This window comes from Mustela nigripes, chromosome 8 (assembly GCF_022355385.1).
Source record: "Mustela nigripes isolate SB6536 chromosome 8, MUSNIG.SB6536, whole genome shotgun sequence".
In the NCBI taxonomy this organism is placed as follows: Eukaryota; Metazoa; Chordata; class Mammalia; order Carnivora; family Mustelidae; genus Mustela; species Mustela nigripes.
This window is the reverse complement of record NC_081564.1, coordinates 8,143,389-8,164,665: the sequence shown is the minus strand read 5'-3', so window position 1 is coordinate 8,164,665 and position 21,277 is coordinate 8,143,389. Positions and strand designations below refer to the sequence as shown.

General features: G+C 49.6%; 2 protein-coding genes across 7 annotated transcripts in view; one reads left to right on the top strand and one right to left on the bottom strand.

Moving 5' to 3' along the window:
• The window catches only part of HVCN1 (hydrogen voltage gated channel 1), a 34,511-nt gene that overhangs the window by 10,785 nt on the left and 2,449 nt on the right, over positions 1 to 21,277 (top strand). For 3 of the 5 annotated variants that reach the window (XM_059408406.1, XM_059408407.1, XM_059408404.1), the window contains exons 3-5: positions 13,197 to 13,475; positions 17,852 to 17,956; positions 20,833 to 21,064. In XM_059408406.1, coding sequence (XP_059264389.1) covers positions 13,236 to 13,475; positions 17,852 to 17,956; positions 20,833 to 21,064 — 577 coding nt within the window. In that variant the 5' untranslated portion in view covers positions 13,197 to 13,235. Of the gene's footprint in view, positions 1 to 2,756; positions 2,863 to 12,822; positions 12,872 to 13,196; positions 13,476 to 17,851; positions 17,957 to 20,832; positions 21,065 to 21,277 lie in introns of those variants that run through there. The other 2 variants (XM_059408403.1, XM_059408405.1) reach the window with 2 other exon arrangements.
• TCTN1 (tectonic family member 1) overlaps positions 16,950 to 21,277 on the bottom strand; it is a 37,163-nt gene continuing 32,835 nt past the window's right edge. Inside the window, exon 16 of one of the 2 annotated variants that reach the window (XR_009405874.1) lies at positions 16,950 to 17,192. The gene's annotated coding sequence lies outside the window, so the exon portion shown is untranslated. Of the gene's footprint in view, positions 17,193 to 21,080; positions 21,167 to 21,277 lie in introns of those variants that run through there. The other variant, XR_009405873.1, reaches the window with a different exon arrangement.

Below are 21,277 nucleotides of genomic sequence, written 5' to 3'. Positions count from 1 at the left end.
GCAGCCCCCACAAGCTGGTCAACCACCAGTGGCGGTGGTTTTTGTCAACCTCAGACTTCCTCCCCGCCCTAGAGAAGGAAAGGCTGCCACGCTTATTTAAAGACTTCCCTGATTTTAAAAATAGGCATTCCTCAGAACCCAAATCCCCAGGGTGGGGGGGGGGGCAGCAGCCCTGGGGCAGGTCACCTTGCTCCTGGAGGTGGTCCTGCCTCCCCACAGAGGAGAGTTTGCTGGGGCGTGGGGCGGGGCGGGGGGCGGGATTCTTTCCACCATCCAGGCTGTGTTCTGCAGGATCATGTAAGACGGGCCCTGATAGTAGGGACAGACCCAAACACAGGACTCACTCAGTTCCTCCAGGAGCCAGTGGTGACCCTGTGGGTCAGGTGTCTCCTGGGAAGCTTGTGAGAGACGCGGTGCTGGCAGTTTCTGCGGGGGGCCGGTCACAGGGGTACCTTCTGTCCAGCCCTTGCAGACTCCCCGAAGGAAAGCAAGTGTTCCCAGTAAGCCCCGTTGCATACACAGTCTAGGCCCTGTGAGCTCTTCATATCGTGAGTGATGGAACCTTCCAGATACTAGCCAAGGGCCAAGCAGGCCTTTCAAAGGACAGCAGCCTCAAGCCTGCTCTGCCCCGGGAGTGACGGGATTATGTCTTGAGACGTGCTCTCTGGCTGCTGATGGAGCTGCTGCGTCCTCCATGTGAGAGGTGGGGGTGAGGCTGGCTGGTGACAGAGGGTGGGAGAAGCAGGTGGCCCCGGGGTTCATGATGAATAGGCTGTGGGGAAGGAACGTGAGCACAGGGGGACAGCTTCTTTGAGTATGTTTTAAGTGCCCTGGACTAGAAGACAAGAGACCGAGGCACATGCCCAGGACTGTCTGCTGACTGGAGGCATTTGCTGGGTTATAGGGCCTCAGTTTCCCCATCTGCTAGGGGAGGGAAGGTTGCACCTCAGAACCTTGATTCTATGTCTCACAAAATCCTCTTCTGTGGCCTCAAAAAATCAGCTTTTCTGGTATCTGTTGTTTTCCCCTCATTGGCAGAGCATTTTAGCAAGAACAAAACTGGTAGACTTGAGTTCATATTGGCTGGCTTTACCACTTATGTTTCTTTGTTTTTAGGTGTTTGTTCTGTTCCATTGTTTTGGTTTTCTTACCCAGGGATTCCAGTAATGGATGTATTGATTCAGTCTCCTTCCTGCCTGACCCCCAAATACTTCATTCACCGTTCAGTTCTCTGTAGGTGGGATCTCCCTCCAAAAATGGCTATTTCTTAGGCTTAAATCTGATACAATAAAACCTGAAAGTTTTTCTTCACCCTCCAACCCAACCTCATGCCCTTCTCAGAGGGAATGTTTGATTTGGGTTATCGATTTTGTCTATTTTTTTGGTGGTTTTTTTGTTTTTGTTTTTGTTTTGTTTTTTAGATTTTATTTATTTTCGAGTGAGAACAGGGGGAGGAGCTGAGAGAGAGAGAGATTCTCTAGCAGAGCCTGACACAGGGCTCAATCCCAGGACCCTGAGATCATGACCTGAGCTGAAACCAAAGTCAGATGCCTAACTCACTGAGCCACCCGGGCGCCCTGATTTTGTCTGTTGTTGACAAAGATGGCATATGATGCCGTCTGGTCCACAATGTGCTGGGTCTCACTTAGAGTCTGTTTAGATCAAGGATGCTTCTCTGTGTCCGTGCCTACGGGTACACCCCCGATCGCCCTCTGAACAGCCGCCTGGGATTCTCTAGCACAGGTCTGCTGCAGAGTGTGTAATGTTGGACTTTGAGGTCATTTCCAAGTTTGGGCTGTCGTAGCATCACTCTAGGGACCATCCACGTGCTTACGTGTGAGTCCCTTGTCAGGTCAAATGATAGGGACATTTTAGATTTTGATAGAAACTGGTTAAGGCCGAACTCCTTCTTTGCTCTCATGCCTGGCTCATTGGAGAGACTCATTTTTTTTTTTTTAAAGATTTTATTTTATTTATTTGACAGCATGTGCACAAGCAGGGAGAGCAGCAGACAGAGAGTCCAATGTGGGGCTCAATCCCAGGACCCCGGGATCATGACCTGAGCCCCAAAGGCAGACACTTAACTGACTGAGCCACCCAGGTGCTCCCAAACATCTTTTCAAAAATGAAAGAAACTGCCCTATTGCCCTCGTAAGACGAGTACCCCTTCCCTAACCGCTGTTATCCTGCAGTGGCTAGGGGACTCTGGGCAGTGGCTCTCTTCTCTCTGTGCCTCAGTTTCCCCCTCTGGAGTGGAGAGCCTGCCCTGTCTACCTCTCAGGATTGTTAGAAGCTACAAGTGAGAGTAGAGGCGGGCGGAGGTGGCCTGTAAGCTGTGACCAAAAGGAAGAAGTTGCTGCCAGGATGGGTGGCAGGAACAGGCCTTTCCCAGTGGTTTTGCAACCTCTGAAGGAGACTGCTTTCTCCTCAGAGCCCAGGATGGACGTGTGGCCCACGAAGGTAAAGGGAGGGAGCGGCCACCCATCATCGGCTGACTTGGGTGCGTGTCTCTGCCTTAACTTCCTGGAGCCTCTATAACAAATAACCACAAACCAGGTGGCTTAAAACAACAGAAACGTATTCTGTCAGTTCTGAAGCCTTGAAGTCTAAAATCAAGGTTTTGGCAGGGTTGGTTCCTTCTGGAGGCTTTGCAGGAGCATCTGTTCTCTCCCTCTCTCCCAGCTTCTGGTGGTTGCTGGCGAGCTTTGGTACCCTTGGCTTGTAGACGCAGCACCCCAGTCTCTGCCTCCATCTGCGCATGGTCCCCTCCTCGTAAGGACATCCGTCTTTGGACTTACGGCCCACTCTACTTTCATCTCAAGACCTTTTAACTAGTTACACCTGCAAAGACCCATGTTCCAGGTAAGGTCATATTCTCAGGTTCCAGGTGGAAGTCCATGAATTTGGGGGCAGCTATGTTCAACCCATGATACTGCCCTAGAAGGCAGATCCCCGTCCCTGGCCACAGAGCCCTGTGCTCTGAAACACGGGCTCCCAGTCACAGCAGCCCAGGAGCAGATCCTGGCTCTGCCATTTTCCAAGCGCATGACTTGGGACAAGCCACCAGCCTCACCAAGACCCAAAATGATGGCCTCAACCTCAGGGGTTTGTTAGGGACAAAATTAAATCGTGCATTTATAAGGAATTTTAGTGGTATGTTAATATACTGAAACAAATAACGGATCAAACAAAGCCAGACTGAGGTCATGGCTCTTGCATCTTCCTGGAGTTTTGGGGCAGGAGATGCTGAATGATAAGCAAATCAGGTCCCCAGAAGTAGGCTCTGGGAGGGAGCAGGGACATGGGGACTTCAGGGACATCAAGAGTCTGCCCAATTTCTTTAAAAATACCTTTCTCTGTGATTTGTTGGATGACCACAAAATAGGGACATTTCCCCTCCTACGGGGGACAGTTTCTGACCAAGCCCGTAAAAACAGACATTCCTAAGAACATTTTTTGTCTCTCTTCTACATCTGTTTTTTCTCATTTCTGCCCCCTCTCTCCCAGGTAGTAATCTTTCTGGGATGATACTTGTCGTGTGTAAAAGAGAAGTAGGTGATGCATTTACCTTTCCGGGGTAACTCTTGTGGTTTGCTGTTAATTCACTTGTTACATAGTTACCGAACCCCTGCATGTGACTGAGGGGGGAGGAGTCCCTGCCCCCCCATCCCCCCACCCCCCGAGTTTGCAGACCAGGGCAGGAGACAGACAGCACTGAGATGCCACAGCACTCGAGAGTCAGTAGCAAGAGAGGGAAGTAGAGGAAGAAGGCTCACGCAGCAGGTGGCCACTAGGGAAGGCCTCCCCGGGGAGGAAGAATCTCGAGGTCTGTAAGATCTGAAAGAGCAAGAGCCTGCAGAAGGCAGAAGATCCAGCAGCCAGTAGGCACAGGTGTGCCTAGTCCTAGAGCAAGAGGGAGTGAGGCACTGGGTGCATCTGGGGTGTGGCAGAGGCAGGGGCCCTGGGGAGGAGCCCAGGGGCTGGAGAGACCAAGAGAGCTTTGCTTTGTCCTGAAGGCAGTGGTTGGCAGGGGGCAGGGTGGGAAGCCGAAGGTCCTGGGGGAGGGGGCAGGTGAGAGCAGGGACACAGCCCGGTTGTCCCTGCAGAAGGGGGACCCTGGTCCCCCTTTCTCGTGTGGATAAAGGGCCAGGCAGGAGGCCAGTGCAGGCGTCCAGGCAAGCAGCGCTGGCAGCAGGAGAGGGTAGGAGGGTGAAGAGAAGGCGGGCGTGAGCGGCCTTGTCTAGGAGGTTAGACCGACAAGCCTAGAAGGAGACAGAGGAGGCTGAGCTGAGCTTTGGCTCCTGGCTTGGGCAGCAGGGTGAAGGTGATGCTGTGCGCTAGGGAAACACGGAAGGAAAAGGGGATATGGGGAGGGGCACGTGGGTGGCTTCCTCGGTTAAGCGTCCGCTATTGGCTCAGGTCATGATCCCAGGTTCCTGGGTTCGAGTCTCCCACCAGACTCCTTGCTCAGCGGGGAGCCTGCTTCTCTGACAAATAAATAAATCTTAAAAAACTAAAGAAAGGAAAAGAAAAAGAGTGGGTATGGGGGAAAGATAAATCAATTCAGTTTTGGTCCTAGGGGAACTAATGACCTGGAAGGGTACCAGACAGCAGGCTGGAGACTGATTTGCACACGAGACTGATTTGCAAATGTTCTCAAGGTTGAGAACACAGGTGTGCTGCGACCACCAAAAGGGGAGAGTTGCCCAGCATGAGCACAGGGTCAGCATCGGGGTCTAGGGGACTTCCAGGGCTGTGGGCACAAGGACATGGAGACAGGAGAGAAATCAAGAGGAAGATGGTCAAACAGAGCCAAGTTAACACTGAGAGGAAGCGGGACGGTCAGGGTGGGAACCCCGTTGTGCACTTTGATACGGAAGCCTGATCCTGGAGAGAGAGGTGTCAGGTTGTAGTGGGGGCAGCAAGGGTTCATGTGGGGGACATGGAGATGGGAGCTGTCCAGTGCCAGGGAATGCACTGGTCTTGATTCTTGGGGTGGCAAGTGACAGAAACAATTCGGTCTGGCATAAGCCACAAAGGGACTCTGTCGGTTCCTGAGACTGAGGAGTCGGGGGGCGGTGGGGGCTGCTGCAGAAGCAGGCGGCCGGACGGTAAGCAGAGGAGTGTGATATCCCCGGATGGCAGTGAAGCTGGAGGACTGGGAATGAGAGTTTGTGTTGCTGAGGAAGAACCGTGGGCACCCATGGGGTGCTGGTCCAGGCCAGGCCCAGAGGGTGGTGCGCTCTCTGAGTAGCTCACTGAGTCAGTCCTTCCGCCCGCCCGGGCAGGGTGGGAGGAACCCGAGAGCCCAAAGTGGGTGGTGAGTTTGCCGAGGCCCACGACATTTTCATGAACAGCTATATCTTTGACCTTTTCTGAAACTTCTCTGCTCTTGGTATGTCACATTTTTGACTTAAAACCAGAGTTGTTTTCTGCTCTGCTGGGTGCCATAAATATTTTCATCCCAAATTACTGAAAGTTGCTTTTTACTGGTCGCACGGTTTCAGAAAGAAAATTTTCCTCTCCTGTAAAATATAAATGTGGTTTTTGCAAAGCACCCCAAGGCTGCTACCATGCTGAGAACCAGCACCGGAAGTTTCCATCTGACAGGTAAAGTGTTTTAGGGGGGAAGTTATGGCCAGGAGCTGCTCAGAGGGCTTCAGGTTAGCTGCAGACCTGGCTCTTGGTCACCCATGGGACCCTAGCAGGGGGGGGTCCAACCCGAGACAAGCAGACCACTGCCCTCAGCCAACGGATGCTTGATGGGCTTCTGCTCTAGGTCAGGCGACCCATGAGACTCTGGGGACACAGGCCTTGCTTTCTTGGAGCTTAACTGCTAGTGTGGAAAGAGGAGTCATAAACAAATGGCCACATACACCAAAAAGTTCTGATTAGAAACTGTAAAAAATACAGAGAGAGGTTATAAAATTGAGAAGTGTTCTGATTTAGATTTTAAGGGTCAAGGAGGGCCTCTCTGAAGAAGGGCCATGTCAGCTGAGCCTTCAGGCTTGAGTAAAAGTGAGCCACGCTCAGAGTTGGAAGCAGAGTAGTCCAGGCTGAGGGTAGAGCCTGGGGAGAAACAGAACTTGGAGGGACAGAGGACAAGCAGCGTGTCTGGAGTGTGGTGAGCAGGTCATGGAAGGAGATAAGGACAGTTCCCACAGGGTCGTGCACAACATAGGAAGACTCTTGGATTTTTATCCAAAAATCAGGGGGCAGTGATACGAGCAGGTGCTGAGATCAGGGGTGAGGGTTTACTAGGCCTGCTAGGGCTACTGGTTGGAGAACACCCTGGAAGAACTGGGTCCAGGGAGAGAAATCCACAAGGAAGCTTTTGCAGTCTTCTCTTTTTTTTTTTTTTTAAATATTGTATTTATTTATTTGACAGAGAGAGCACATGCATAAGTAGGGGGAGATGGAGAAGTAGGCTCCCCGCTGACCGGGGAGCCTGATGCAGGGCTCAATTCCAGGACCTTGGGATCTGGACCTGTGCCAAAGGCAGATGCTTAACTGACTGAGCCACCCAGGTACCGCGAGGCCATTGCAGTCTACAGGGTGACAGGATGAAGACTTGGGCTGGGGTGGTAGAAGAGGAAGAGATGAATAGCATATGTGGGGAGAGGAAAGCCAGACATGCTCCAGGATCATGGATGCAGAAGGAACCAGAAGGTTCACACTTAGGAGGTTATGCACAGGTCATAAGTTCTCCTTGGACCTCTTAGTATCTGAGGAAGCCTCAAATCAGGAGCTCCTAATGCACTTGAATTCTACAGAAGACGGGGCAGAGGAGGCCATCTAGAATCCAAACTGTGGGATTCCTAGGGGGAGCATTTGGGGCACTACCTTCTCCAAACTCATCACCTCCAACCTCGCCCTGCAGTCTTCAGAGTGTGGACTTCCCCAAGGCACTTAACAAGAAAATGTTGGGGTTCGGGGAGGCTTTTGAGAGAGGTGGTATCCTTTGTCCAAATTGGGAGCTTGGAAATGTCCAAGCATCATAGAGTAGATGAAAGGACAGTGGGCTGAGGGCAAAAGAGTTGGAGTTCTGTACTCCCAAGTGCACTGAGACCTTGAGCAAGCCCAGGGTGCCCGTCTCAGAAGTGCTCCCATCTCTGAAAGCGGGGAGATCAGGTCATCCCTTTGGACTCTAACCTTTCCTGAGCTCATGAAACCTATTATGAAAAAAAGTATGCATCAAAGGCGTTCTGTTGGAGGGAGATGATTTTATTTTACTTTGGAAGGTGTAAAAATATAAAAGAATACAAATACTGGGCACCTGGGTGGTTCAGTCAGTTGAACATCTGCCGTTGGCTCAGGTCATGATCCATGCCTGGGTCAGCCCCGAGTCTGGCTCATGGCTCAGCGGGAGTCTGCTTCCCCCTCTCCTCTCCCTCCCTCTGAACCTTCCCTTCTCGTGCTCTCTCTTTCTCAAATAAGTAAATACAAACTTTTAGAAAAAAAAAAATACAGATATTATGAAGTACTTATATAACCACCACCCTAAATTGACAACTATTAACATTTTGTCCTATTTTCCTCAAATCTTTGTGTAATTTAAAAAGATGTTTGTCCATAGCATTCAAGTACTACTTTTTTTTTTTTTTAAGATTTTATTAATTTATTTGGCACAGAGAGACACAGTGAGAGGGAGCTCAAGCAGGGGGAATGAGAGAGGGAGAAACAGACTCCCCACTGAGCAGGGAGCCCAGCACGGGGCTCAGTCCCAAGACCCTGGGATCATGACCTGAGCTGAAGGCAGATGCCCAATGACTGAGCCACCCGGGTGCCCTAGCATTTAAGTACTTTTTGACTCCTTCGGTTCTGAGCCCTTGCCCCTCCCTAAGGGCAAACACCATCTTGTATTTGGTGTCTCCTTTCAGTCCATTCATTTTTATGTTTGTCCTCCCTGGTGTTCATTGAGCTTCTTGGATCTACATATTTATATTTTTCTATCAGATTTCAAAATGTGTTCAGCCCATTATTTCTCCAAAATTTTTCTGCCCCAGTCTCTCTCATCTTTTGATACCCTGGGTATATGTATATTAGACCGCTTGATATTATCCCTAAGGCTCTGGGTTTTGTTCCCCTACCTTTTTTTCTCACCATGTTTCCACTTGATATTTTCTATTGTTCTGTCGTTAAATTCACTGATCTTTTCTTCTACAGTATCTAATCAGCTTTGAGCCCTTTCGGATTTTTTTTTACAGTTTCCTTTTCTCTTTTTAGATTCTCTATATGTTCCTTCATTAAGCTCATATTTTCTTTGAAATCCTTGAACATATTTATAATAGCTATTTACAAGTCTTTGTTGGCAGATTCTATTATCCATCCATTTTGGTAAACTAGTGTTTCTTCTCATTATAGGCTATGGTTTTCTGCCTTACTTGTCTAGTAATTTTTTTTTTTTTTGAAGATTTTATTTTTTTGACAGAGACACAGCAAGAGAGGGAACACAAAGCAAGGGGAGTGGAAGAGGGAGAACAGGCTTCCTTTGGAGCAGGGAGCCTGATGTGGGGCTTGATTTCAGACCCTGGGATCGTGGCCTGAGTCAAAGGCAAACGCTCAACAACTGAGCCACCCAGATGCCCCTGTCTAGTGATTTTTTTATTGTATGCTATACATTTATAAATGCTACATTGTTGAGTATATTTTGTTGTCCTCTGTAGTAGAATTTGAATTTTGTTCCAACAGGAAGTCAGGTTACCTGGGGATCTGCTTGATCTTTTCCAGGCTTCTTTTTAAGTATATTTGGGACAGGTCTAAGGTAATTCTTACTATAGGGCTAGATTATGCATACTAATAAGGCATGACCTTTCTGGAATTTTGACTAAATTCTCAGGGTGTTCAACAAGATATCTCTACTCTGGATGTTTGGAACTCACACATCTCCCAACCCAGCCTTGTGTCATCTCTGGCAGTTTCTCAGCTGTTTAGAATTCAGCCAAAGTTGGATTTTTGGGGATTTCCTTCTCTGTAGAGCTTCCTAGTCTCAGGTACTTTGCCATGCACATTCTTGAGGGAGGAAGGCTCAATAGTCTTGCTGCCATAGTCCAGAAAGTACCTTTAGGCAGAAAGCCAGGGTGAGTGTGGGGGTTCACCTTGTCTGTTTCTCTTTTCTCAAAGACCACTTTAAATTTCATTCATTGTATCCAGTTCTATAGTTTTTTTATGGCAAGAGCCCTAATCTGCTACTAGTTACTCTGTCATGACCAGAAACAGAAATCCCCTTCTTTTGTATGTTTACACTTCCATTTTATACATTCCCAAAACAGCATATAGTAATACTTTGAATGTATTTTTAAATTTTTACCTAAGTGGTATATTGTTCATATTCTTCTATATCTTCCTTTTCAATTCAAAATATATGTTTTTTGGGGGGATGATGGGCAGAGGGAGAGGAAGAGAGAGAGAATATTAAGCAGGCCCCAAACCTAGCACAGACCCCGAGATGGGGCTCAGCCTCACAACCCTAAGATCACAACCTGAGCCAAAATCAAGTCAGACACTTAACTAACTGAGCCACCCAAGTGCCCCTAAATGCAACATATTTTTAATTTTTCTAATTTAGAAATATTAGAAAAGTATTTTTCTAATATATAGTCTAATAATATTATATAATATATATTTTAAAAGACATTTTTCAAATATATTTTCTTATATAATGTCACTAATAAGTGCAATAAAGAAAAAGATTTATTTGAGAGAGAACATGTGTGCCCATGTACAGGAGGGGGCAGAGAGATAGAATCTTTAAGTAGACTCCCTGCTAAGTGAAAAGCCAGACACGAGGCTCGATCTCATGACCCATGAGATCATGACCTGACCTGAAACCAAGAGTTGGACACTCACTCACTGAGCAAGCCAGGTGCCCCTCAACATATTTGTAAAGACATATGCACATTTATGTATTCATTTAGTCACTTAAATATTTGGATGTTTTTGAGTGTGTATTAAGTGCCAGACACTGGATAGGCCATTAGCTCGAGATGGAAAAAGTTCTCTCATGGACCATAGAGTCTTGGAGGGGGGTGGTATAGGCAGATAATAAACAGATAAATAAGTTCATATGTAATGTCACCAATAAATGCGATAAAGAAAAATGAGGGGTGCCTGGCTGGCTTAGTCAGAGCATGAGACTCTTGATCTCAGGGTTGTGAGTTCGAGCCCCATGTTGGATATAGAGATTACTTAAAAATAAAATCTTAAAAAAAAAAAAAAGAAAAAAAGAAAGAAAGTGAAGCAGGGTAAGTGGATACGGTGTGGCTGGGGGAGTGCAACCAGACCAGGTTTCAGCAGAGGTGGTATTTGAGCAGAAGCCTGACCCAAGTGAAGGTATGAACCGTGCAGTTGTCTAGGGAGGGGAAACATTTTCGGGAGGAAGGCCTGAGTATGCTGGGGAAGGAAAAAAAACACACACACACATGTGAAAGTTTTAAGGAAGGGCAGGGCATGATCTCATTTCTATTTGAGAAAGTTCTTCCAATTTCTGGATGGAGAATGGACATTGGGAGGAGGTGGGAGTCTGCTGTAGTCATTCAGGCAAGAGACAGCAGGAAATAATGGGGAGAAGTGGTCGTACTTGGAAAGGAGTTAACAGGCAGGGCCAGTGAAATTTACTGCTAGATCAGAAACTTTTTTTTAAAGATTTTATTTATTTATTTGATGGACAGAGATCACAAGTAGGCAAAGAAGCAGGCAGAGAGAGAGGAGGAAGCAGGCTTCTTGCTGAGCAGAGAGCTTGATGCGGGGCTCTATCCCAGGACCCCGGGATCACAACCTGAGCCGAAGGCAGAGGTTTTAACCCACTGAACCACCCAAACACCCCTGCTAGGTCAGTACTGAATGAAGAGAAAGACATTTAAAAAATGATGCCAAAGCTATTGGCCTAAGGAACTAGACAAATGAAATGCCCTAAACTGAGATGGGGGTGTTTTGGGTGTCAAATGAATAATTCTGCTTTGAACATGCATGCTAGGTATAAGAGAACTTCTAGATAAGGAAGGGTGGATGTCCTTAGCTGAGACTGGGATTGGAGCTCGTGTTTCTGTAGAATCCACGTACAGACGGCTTTTAAAGCTGTGCTTCTGAATGGGAAGCTACTGGAACTGAGTATGGAAAAGAGACACCTGAGCCCTCGGTATGTTGATACTTAAATGTAAGGTCCTCCTCTTAGGGAATCCAGCAAAAGAGACTGGTAAGAAGTAACCGTCGGGGTGGGAGGAAAACCAGGAGACTAAGGGATCCTAGAAGCCAGCAAAGGCAGGAGTGACCTGCCGTGTTCAGTGCTGCTAAGTGGGTAGCTGCGGATGGCATCAGTGACGTTGAGTAATGCAGTTCATCCATTTTTGGGGCTCTGTAGCTGTCCCTCCTTCCTCTGTCTCCCACCATTTAGGTGAACATTTGCGGTGATCATTCTTGAACAAAGCACTGATTCGAGCACATGTGGGGGTGTTTCTCTCTGGAGCCTTTCTAGGGATGGAATCACTTGATTATGAAGAGAGAGATGCACAGCTTCGACTTGACAAAGCAGTGCCAGATTGTTTCCCAAAATGGTGGTGCCAGTGTCAGTTCCTATGTTCAGTGTTCAAGAGCCCCCACTGTGTCACATCTTTGCCAGTATTTGCTATTGCAGACTTTAGAATTCTTACCATGCACATTTTCCTGAGTCCTAGTGAGGTTGTGTCTCTGCCATTTGGGTTTCCTTGTAGGTGACCTATCAGTACAGTTGCCTAGGGGCGCCTGGGTGGCTCAGTGGGTTGAGCCTCTGCCTTCGGCTCAGGTCATGATCCCAGGGGCCTGGGATCGAGTCCCGCATGGGGCTCTCTGCTCAGCAGGGAGCCTGCTTCTCCTCATCTCTCTCTCTGTCTGTCTCTCTGCCTATTTGTGATATCTCTCTCTATCAAATAAATAAATAAAATCTTTAAAAAAAATACAGTTGCCTAGTTTTTAAAGGAGTTGTCTTTTTTTTTTTTTTAATTTGTATGATTTCTTTATATATTCTGGACACGGAACTAAACAATGCCTATTAAGTACATTGCAAATATGTGTGTGTCCCACCCAGTCTATGGTGTGTCTTTCTAGGGTTGTGTATGGTATTTGTGGGTGTGTGTGTGAGAGAAAGCGAGAAAAAAAAGAGAGAAATATAAAAGCTTTTAGTTTTGATGAATGAAGTCTGTCCATTTGTTGTGTGTCTTATTTAAGCAACCTTTCCCTATTTGAAGGTCATGATGGTATTTGCTTATATTTTGTTCTAAGACTTCTAATTTTTTTTTTAATTTATAAAAAAAAATTATACCTGTTACAGTTAATGCATCTGAAATTTATTCTGTGTAGGGTGTGAGGTAGGGCTCTTTCGTGTTTTTTGTTTTTTTGTTTCCTATCATGAAGGTCAGGTGTCCTGGCCTCTCCTGCCTTTTCCCACTGATCTGTACGCTATCTCCATCACACCCAGTGCCCTACTGGGGCATGGGTCTGATGGGGCTCTTTTTTTCCTGTTCCACTGATCATAGTCCTCATTCTTGGACCCTTACCCCAAAGTTTTCATTATTGAACTTTATAGGAAATTTGATATCCGGTAGGGTCCGTTGGGCAAAGGGAAGATTATTTGCTTTCTGCTTTGAAGGCATTTGTCTTTAAACCTCTGTCCATCATGCACTTTGAACAGCACTGGTCACGCTTAGGAAAATGTATTTGCTGCTCACATTTCAAGAACTGATCTGTGGCATGAAGGGGGCGGCCCTCCCTTTTCTGTGAAACTCTGGGTACTTTTACTTTTGGCTTTCCACACCCCTGCCCCGCCAACTCTCACCTCCGGTTTTTCAGGTTGTGATGTCTCTGAACCATGGGGCCGCTCTTCCGGTATTTACACGTGGTGGGTATTTTGTGACCGGGCTGTGGTACCGATTTCATTGGTTATTGCCAACCAGACCATAGTGACAGGCCTGATGGGGTCTGGGGTTTCCTGTTGCCTCACCGGCACCGGGACTCTGGATTCCAAAAATAAAAGCACGAGAAACCACCGTGACCTCATGGTCCCCGCTCGCCTGGTGCTCCGAGGGCCACAGGGCTCTCTTCCTCCCCGTGGCCTGGCCCAGCCTGGGCCCTGCTCCCCGCCAGAGCAGCGTGAGGTCCGAGCGGTGTGGACGGGCTCAGAGGCCTCCCCGCCTCAGCGCTGCCTCTGTTTCCCCTTTTCGCAGGCCAGCTCCCGCAGGGCCAGGGCGGCCCCGACCCGGAGGATGAGCAAGTTCTTGAAGCACTTCACCGTTGTCGGGGACGACTACCACGCCTGGAACATCAACTACAAGAAGTGGGAGAATGAGGAGGACGAGGAGGACGAGGAGCAGACGCCACAGGCAACCGCCTCCGGGGAGCAGGGCAGAGCCCCCGACCCGACGGCGGCCCCCGACCCCGCACCCCGGCCCCCCCTCGACTTCAGGGCCACATTGAGGAAGCTCTTCAGCTCGCACAGGTTTCAGGTAGGCGGGCAGAGGCCCAGGATGCCTGGGGTGGGGCAGAGCCGCCAGCCAAGAGTCACGAGGCCGGGGTGGGGGCCCGTCTCAGCCAATGCCCTGTTCATGTGACGTCGGTCTCCTAAGCCCTAACCCTGGGTCAGGCGCCCCGTCCAGCGCTGGGGAGACCCCGTGCCATCAGGGGTAGAGTCATGGTTCAGACTCAGTGCGAGCTTTGTCCCCTGACAAGTGAAGGAACAAAATGTAGGCTGTCCATACTTGGACATGAGGAGGAAGGAGGCAGTGACATCTGCCATGAGGGGATGAGCGTTGACAAGGGGACACTCAGAGAAGCCAGACACGCAGGACCACCTGTTGTCTGAGTTCGTTGATGCGAAATGTCCACCACAGGCAAACCCACAGAGAGGACGGCAGACTGGGGGTTCCAAGTCAGAGGGAGGGCAGAATGGCAAGGGCCTGCTTAATGGATACAGGTTTCCGCGTGGAGTCATCGAGACGTTCCAGAACGGTAGTGGTGATGCTTGCACACCTCATGAGAGTGCTTGGTGCCCTTGAACCATATGCCAACTTCAGAATGGTTCACATTTTGTCACAGTAGCTTTAGGTTATGCAGGTTTTACTACATACACAAAAAGTCAATGAAAAGGTAGACATCGGAGGCAGAGAAAACGTTCTTGCATTCATTCGGCCAATACCGAGTGTCTGCCCTGAGTTGAACAAAGCCAAGAGGGTCCTGCGCCTCCCAGACTTATCACCCTGGGGGTTTTGGTCTCCTATTTTGTGGAGTGATCTGCCTGGTGTAGCCCACCGCTGACCTCCAGGTGCGCTGAGGGGAGAACACGAGAGGGACACACGGACTTCAAAGAACAGCAAAGGGTTCAGTGTCTGTCAGCATCTTCTGACTTTGAAGGACAAACGCAGGCTGAGGCTGGTGGGTCCTGTCTCAGCCCCCAGCCCTGAAGTGGGCAGGCAGGTGTCTGGAAGCCTGTTCTGAGGGCCCCAGGAGAAGACCGGAGGCCCAGGACACTAGGGAAGCACGTGGCCCCTTGTCAGCCCAGGTCCCGTAATGGAGCCATTCTGGGGACCCTGTGGCAGGTGTCCTAAACCGAAATAAACTAGTCCCTCCCCACAGCTGACTTCCCCTCTGGAAACAGAAACAGCCCTTGCCTCTCCCATGGCCGCCTTTGTTCCAGGGTAAAATAGAAAAAAAAAAAAAAATTTTTTTATTTTGGTCTTTTTCTCGCTTTCGCATAGCTTAGAAAAATGAAACAGGCCAAACTCCCCAGCAGGCCTCACAGCTCAGTGCGTTCCTCTGTGGCTGTGACAGGAGAGGAAACATGATATTAAGTTGTTGGGGTTGAAATCCCAAACCCTCAATTTCAGAAGCAGAAGGAGCCAGTTTCCTTCCAGCTGCAAGGGGAAGCCGGGGTCTCCCTGCTCTGGGAGGTCCTTCGGCTCCTGACGGGGCCACAGGGCTGCCCGCTGAGCCAGGACCTCTAAGGACAGTCCTACTGGAGAAGCAGCAGCCTGACCATTGAAACATAATCAGAGATGCTTAGTCATTCACTGGACAGTTCCTTCTTGAACACTTTTGCAGGGGGGAGGCGGTGGAGCACAGAGCAGCAAGCATGGGGTACGCCCCTGTCCTTACTCTCAGAGGACCGATGGTCTGTGGAGAGGCAGGCACTCCAGGAACCATCACCCGGACTGATGCTGGTTGCAAGTGAAGAGAAGCCCTCTGTAGGGAGACAGAAGGGGGCTCTGAGAGATCCTGAGAGGAACACGTGACCTAGGACTGGGTGTCAGGACATGTGGTGGAGGAGGCGACATTTCATCTGACACCTGAAGGTTGGCCAGGGGTAGCCCTGTGAATGGTGAAGAGAGGAACTTTCCAGGCAGAGAGACTGTGTTTGCAAAGGGCCCAAGATAGGAAAGGATCTGCCGCACTCCTAAAATCGAGAAGGGTCCATATGGCTTACGAGTAGCGAGTAGAGGGAGAACTTGGTAAGACAGGAGGTGCTAGAAGGTCTTCTGTGGGCACTGGGCGGCCATGGAAAGTCTAAGTGTGTGGGCGGAGGGAGTGACATGACTGGATTTGTGGAGGGGCTCAGGGAGACCAGCATGGAGTGGGGACACCAGTTCAGGGCTTTGATCTCAGCCAGTAGAATCAGCACACGAGAGGATTCTGGAATCCCTTTCTGGGATACATTCTCTCTACCTGTTCCCATGGTTCGAAGCAGCCTAGGTGGCCTGGTGTACAGTTAATTGCCATCACTTCTCACACAGGATGGTTCAAGCACAGGAGGGAATACGGGGCGTGTTGGGCCTCTGTGGAATCCGTGGGTGGACAGCGTAGCTGAGCCAGGGGCGGACAGTCGTGAAGGTCAAGGAGCTTCACTTCATTATCTGCTCACTACTGCGGGGCCCTGTACTAAGCACCCATCCCATGTTACCTTAGGTCATGCTCCGGCTGTCATTCGAGGGAGGAAAATGTGGTCAGCCCCATTTTCTCCCAGATTCCCACGGGAGGCTCATTGGCCTTGAGAGGTGGGCCAGGGTCGGGGGAGGCTAACACGGGAGCCGGCCCAGGGCCAGCGGGCGCCTCACCACTGCCTGCTCCTGCTGGGCCCAGCCCCTTTCGCCCCTTCTGGATGCGGAACCAGCTTCCCTGAATTCTCGGCGTTTCTCTTTGTGACATGATTCCCCTCCGAAACAGCACTGCCTTGTGAAGTGGCCCATTCAGGGTCTGGGGATTAGTTGACAGAGGCCAGGACCCAAGCATTGTAGTTTTGTGACCTTGGGTCAGTCTGTCTGGCTCCTCTTAACTGAGGAGCTCACATAAAGTTGGTCGTTGTAGTCAGTAATTCAGTGGCATTTATGTGGCACTTCCACATGCTGTGCAGCCAGCACCACTGTCTCTTTTCCATCATCCCAAAAGGAGATCTGGTACCCATCATACAGTAGACCCCAGACACCGCTGATCTGCTGCAGGTACGGACTCGCCTGCTTTGGGTCTGGCTGCTGCTCTCGGCCTCATGGCTTTGCTGCACACTCCCACCGTGGTATGTGGCAGGGGCTCCTTTTTTTTTTTTTTTTTTTTAAGATTTTATTTATTTATTTGACAGAGATAACAAGTAGACAGACAGGCAGGCAGAGAGAGAGGAAGGGAAGCAGGCTCCCCGCTGAGCAGAGAGCCCAATGCGGGGCTCAATCCCAGGACCCTGAGATCATGACCTGAGCCGAAGGCAGAGGCTTAACCCACTGAGCCACCCAGGCACCCCAGGGCTCCTTCCTTTTATGGCTAAAAATTCACTCCGTTTTTGATGTCTCTGTGCCTTGGTTTTAGACCAGATGAGCTCTCATGTCCTGTTAGCTCTAAAATAAAACCAAGGATGAAGGAAGAAAGAAAAGGGAAAAACCACCCGCCGGAGGCTTGAATCTTTATTGAGCTACTGAATTTGGATATGTGTGAAAACGTCATTACTTTGCCGTGCAGTTTTCACAGTAAACCACGTGCTCAGACGCTTTAATTGCTGAAGCGATTAGCTAGGGGCTGAAGTGGTCAGGAGGTTTACTAGTCCATTTTTGCCAAGGCCTGTTCGGTTCACCTGAAGCTGCCGGCACTGGCGAGAAAACGGCAGATGATCCCAATGAATCCACCTGAGCGTGTCGGATGGAGGAGGCAGGGTCCCGAGGGAGGCGGGGGGGGGGGTCCCGAATTCCCTGGGGAAGAGAGGGGTCACACACTGTCTGTTGGGGTTCCTCCCGTTGTTGTTTCCACCACCCTGCCATTAGGGCCCCCAGCAGTGTCTTCACCACCTCTGTCGCGCTGGGTTCCCCACCGTCGGTGAGCGCGCACACTCCCGGCACCCTGTCCCCACCATCTGCCCATCACCCCCCCACCACGAGCCTGTTACGTGGACGGTGGACGTCGCTTAACCCCACTGCCTCAAGGACGGCAGTCCCTGGAGGTACTTCCATGACTCAGATCTCTGAGGCAGATCTTTTTAATTATCTATTGAGCATCTGTTCTGGGTGTACCCTGGCAAGAAAACCTCCAGAAATAGGAAAATTAAAACTTAAAAAAAATTTTTTTTTGCCATCTAGGAATTAGCAGTTTGGCTTGAGAGATGCTGAGAAACAATGAATGAATACGGAGGGCCGGTGGTGACTGTCACTCAGTGAGCCAGGCAGAGCAGATCTGGGAGGACAGGCAGTGCCCCGGGGGGCCCGGGGCCGGGAAGGTGCGCAGCTGTGGGCAGCGGCTTCCCCTCCCTGGCATCTTCACCCAGTGGTTCCCCCGGAGGTGTCCGGCCCTTACAGATGGAAGGAGGCTCCCTTTTTAGGTCTCACGGTTTCTCTCTCCTTCCCTTGGTCTACAGGTTATCATCATCTGCCTGGTCATTCTGGATGCCCTCCTGGTCCTTGCTGAGCTCATTCTGGACCTGAAGATCATCGAGCTTGACAAGAATGACTACGCTGCCAAGGTAGGGGGCCAGCGGCCCGTTGATACCATTCACTTATGGGCGCCTGGGTGGCTCAGTGGGTTAAGCCTCTGCCTTTGGCTCAGGTCATGGTCACAGGATCCTGGGATCCAGCCCCGCATCAGGCTCTCTGCTCAGCAGGGAGCCTGCCTCCCTTCCTCTCTCTCTGGCTGCCTCTCTGCCTACTTGTGATCTCTGTCTGTCAAATAAATAAATAAAATCTTAAAAAAAAAAATACCATTCACTTGTGTCTTTCCGGAGGTGGGCAGAGGGGGGCTGAGAGCACCCTTCTGGGAGTACCAAGTCCTTAACAGAGTTGACTGGGTGCTTCTAACCAAAGAGCAGAGAAAATGTCTTCTTTCTTATAGCCAAGCATTTACTATAAGCAGGAACCCTCATTTCACTCGATGGCTCGAATCTCGAGTGGTGCTAGACTGCTGAGCTGAGGCATCGTCACTGCTTCTAGATAGAGGGAGGGTCTGACCAGGAAAGGGATACTGTCCCATCTTTAGTGGCAGATGAGCTATTTCTCGGCCTGTCAACATTCTGACGTGGTCCCCATGCTGGAGATCTGCCCGCTGTTTATCCCCCACTTCACAGCTGCTGCCTGAGCCCATCCGAGACATTTGTGCAGGCTTCCCAAGGCAGCTGCTGGCTCTTCCTCTGTGGCCAGCCCGAGGCCTTCCACAGATGGGTGAATAGTTTTCCTCTCCCTCTACTTTTAACATGATCAGGGACATACCTGCTGTACTGTCTTTAAAGTTTTTTTTTTTTTTTTTTTTTTTTTTTTCTGAGAGAGAGAGAGCACAAGCAGAGGGGAGGGGCAGAGGGAGAAGCAGGCTCCCTGCTGAGCAGGGATTTTCCCCCACCACCCCAACCCCAACCCCCCCACTGCCCAGGATCATGAGCCAAAGGCAGACGCTTAACCAACTGAGCCACTCAGGTGGCTGTCTTGTGCCTTTTCCCTCAACTTTTTATTATGAAAAATGACAAATACACTTTTTGCTACACTTGCTTTATCTCTCTCTATATATCCATAAATACGCTCATGTATTTTCAACCATTTGAAGGTAAGTTAGACATCAGGACACAAATACTTCAATATGCCTAAGAATAAGATCTTTCTCCTACAGAACCATAATCGCCCCTAAAAAATTATTAATAATTCCGTAATGAGCAGCTTATATTCAAATTTCCTCATTTGTCCCAAAAATGTTATAATAGTTCTTGGTTTGTTTTTTTTTTTTTTCAAACTAGAATCCAGACTTCTGATACGATACTTGGTTATATCTCCTCAGGTCTTTTTAATTTGAAAGGTTCTCCCACCTTTTTTTTCTTTTACGATTTTATTTGTCAGAGAGAGAGAGAGCACAAACAGGAGCAGCAGCCCGCAGAGGGAGAGGTGGGCTCCCTGCTGAGCAAGGAGCCTGATGTGGGACTCGATCCCCAGGAGCCTGGGATCATGGGCCTGAGCCGGGGGCAGATGCTTAACCGACCGACCAGGCATCACTCTCCCGCCTTCTTTCCCGCCCCGAGTCCAGCCAGTCATCTCGTAGTGTGTCCCACGTTCTGGATTTGTCTGTTTCCCCAGAGGTCCTTCAACTTGTTCCCTTAATCCCCGTGCACCAGAGGTTAGGTCCAGAGGCTCCGTGAGCCAGAGCGTTCAGCTAGTGGGCTGTTTCCTTTACAGCATGGCATGTCACTACAGGGCTACTCGCTGGCATCACCAAAGGCAGAAAGTATGAGCTCCTCCACTGTCCAGGGCCACTCTCCCTTTGCAGTTAGAATTTGCCGTGCTAAGATCCTCTTCCCCAGTTCGCATCCACCGACGGTCACTGCCCAAGTCAGCGAGTACACTGGGGGATGCGAACTGAGATTTCTGGCATTCATTCTACATCTGGTAGGTGGGTGGCTTTGTTGGTTTTATACATATATAGAAGAGCTTCCTTTTTTCCCATATGTGTATGTAGCACCAAGGACTCATGACATTTTTTTTTTTATTCATTGTATTACAATCATAGTCATTCTGTTCAGGGTCCAAATTGTCCTGCTAAATTTCGTCACCGTCTCTTCAGACTGATTGCTCCATCCTTTTAAGATGACTACGTAGTCTTTGAGCATTTCCTTGCTTTCTGGCCCCAAATAATGTCCCAGCTGCCTTTGTATTTTCCCTGTCCTAGAATGGAAATGGTTACTTTACTGAGAGCTAGTATTTCTTTTTTTATAAAGATTTTATTTATTTGACAGAGAGAACACAAGTAGGCGGGGGGGGGGGGGGAGCAGGCTCCCTGCCGAGCAGAGAGCGCGATGTGGGGCTCGATCCTAGGACCCTGAGACCGTGACCCGAGCCGAAGGCAGAGGCTTAACCACTGAGCCACCCTGGTGCCCCAAGAGCTAGTATTTCTAAATCAAGATCCAGGAAGCCTCCTCAATTACCATCTACCTAAGTAATCATTTTTAGTCAATACCTAGGAGTCAGCCTTGGTCTTTAACAATTGCATTGCGCTCCCTATGGAGGGACTGTAAGGGATCTGACAGGTGCCCTCCAATAGAATTTCTATTCTATGAACAAGGTAGAAAATCTTATGTCTGCAAATGATGCTACAGCAAAGATCCCTACAACATGCCTTTGTGCCCGTGTGAGCAGAGCTGTGGAATGAAATACGAGCATTTGGAATTACTGGGCCGAAAGGCATGATGGTTTTCAAACCTGCGTGGCCCCAGTCAGAGAACAGCCCCTGGGGAGTTTGGGATGGGTCAAGTGCATTTGCTCTGTGGTGCCCAGGCAGGGGCTCTGCAGCCCAGCACATGTGTGCGCCCTGCTCCAGCCTTTGGGCAGCCCTGGATGGTTCTCACTGTGCCTCTTCTGTCCTCTCCAGGTCTTCCACTACATGAGCTTTGCCATCCTGACCTTCTTTATGATGGAGATATTCTTTAAGTTATTTGTCTTCCGCATGGAGTTCTTTCACCACAAGTTTGAAATCCTGGACGCCTTTGTGGTGCTGGTTTCCTTCATCCTCGACTTCATCCTCCTATTCCAGAAGCACCAGTTTGAGGCTCTTGGCCTGCTGATTCTGCTCCGGCTGTGGCGGGTGGCCCGGATCATCAACGGTATGTCCCCTGTCCTCTCAGGCCACAGAGGGACAGCTGGCTGGGTGGAGCCTGGGACTGGACCCAGAGGTCATGGTTCCTCCTCTTCCTGGCTAGTGTTTTCTAGAGAAAAAATGAAGTGGTCTGATTCGGTGTCCCACCACTGCCTCTGTGGCTACAAATTCATACCAAGTTACAGATCCTTTAAGAGGAACCACTTTTCTCCATTAGGCC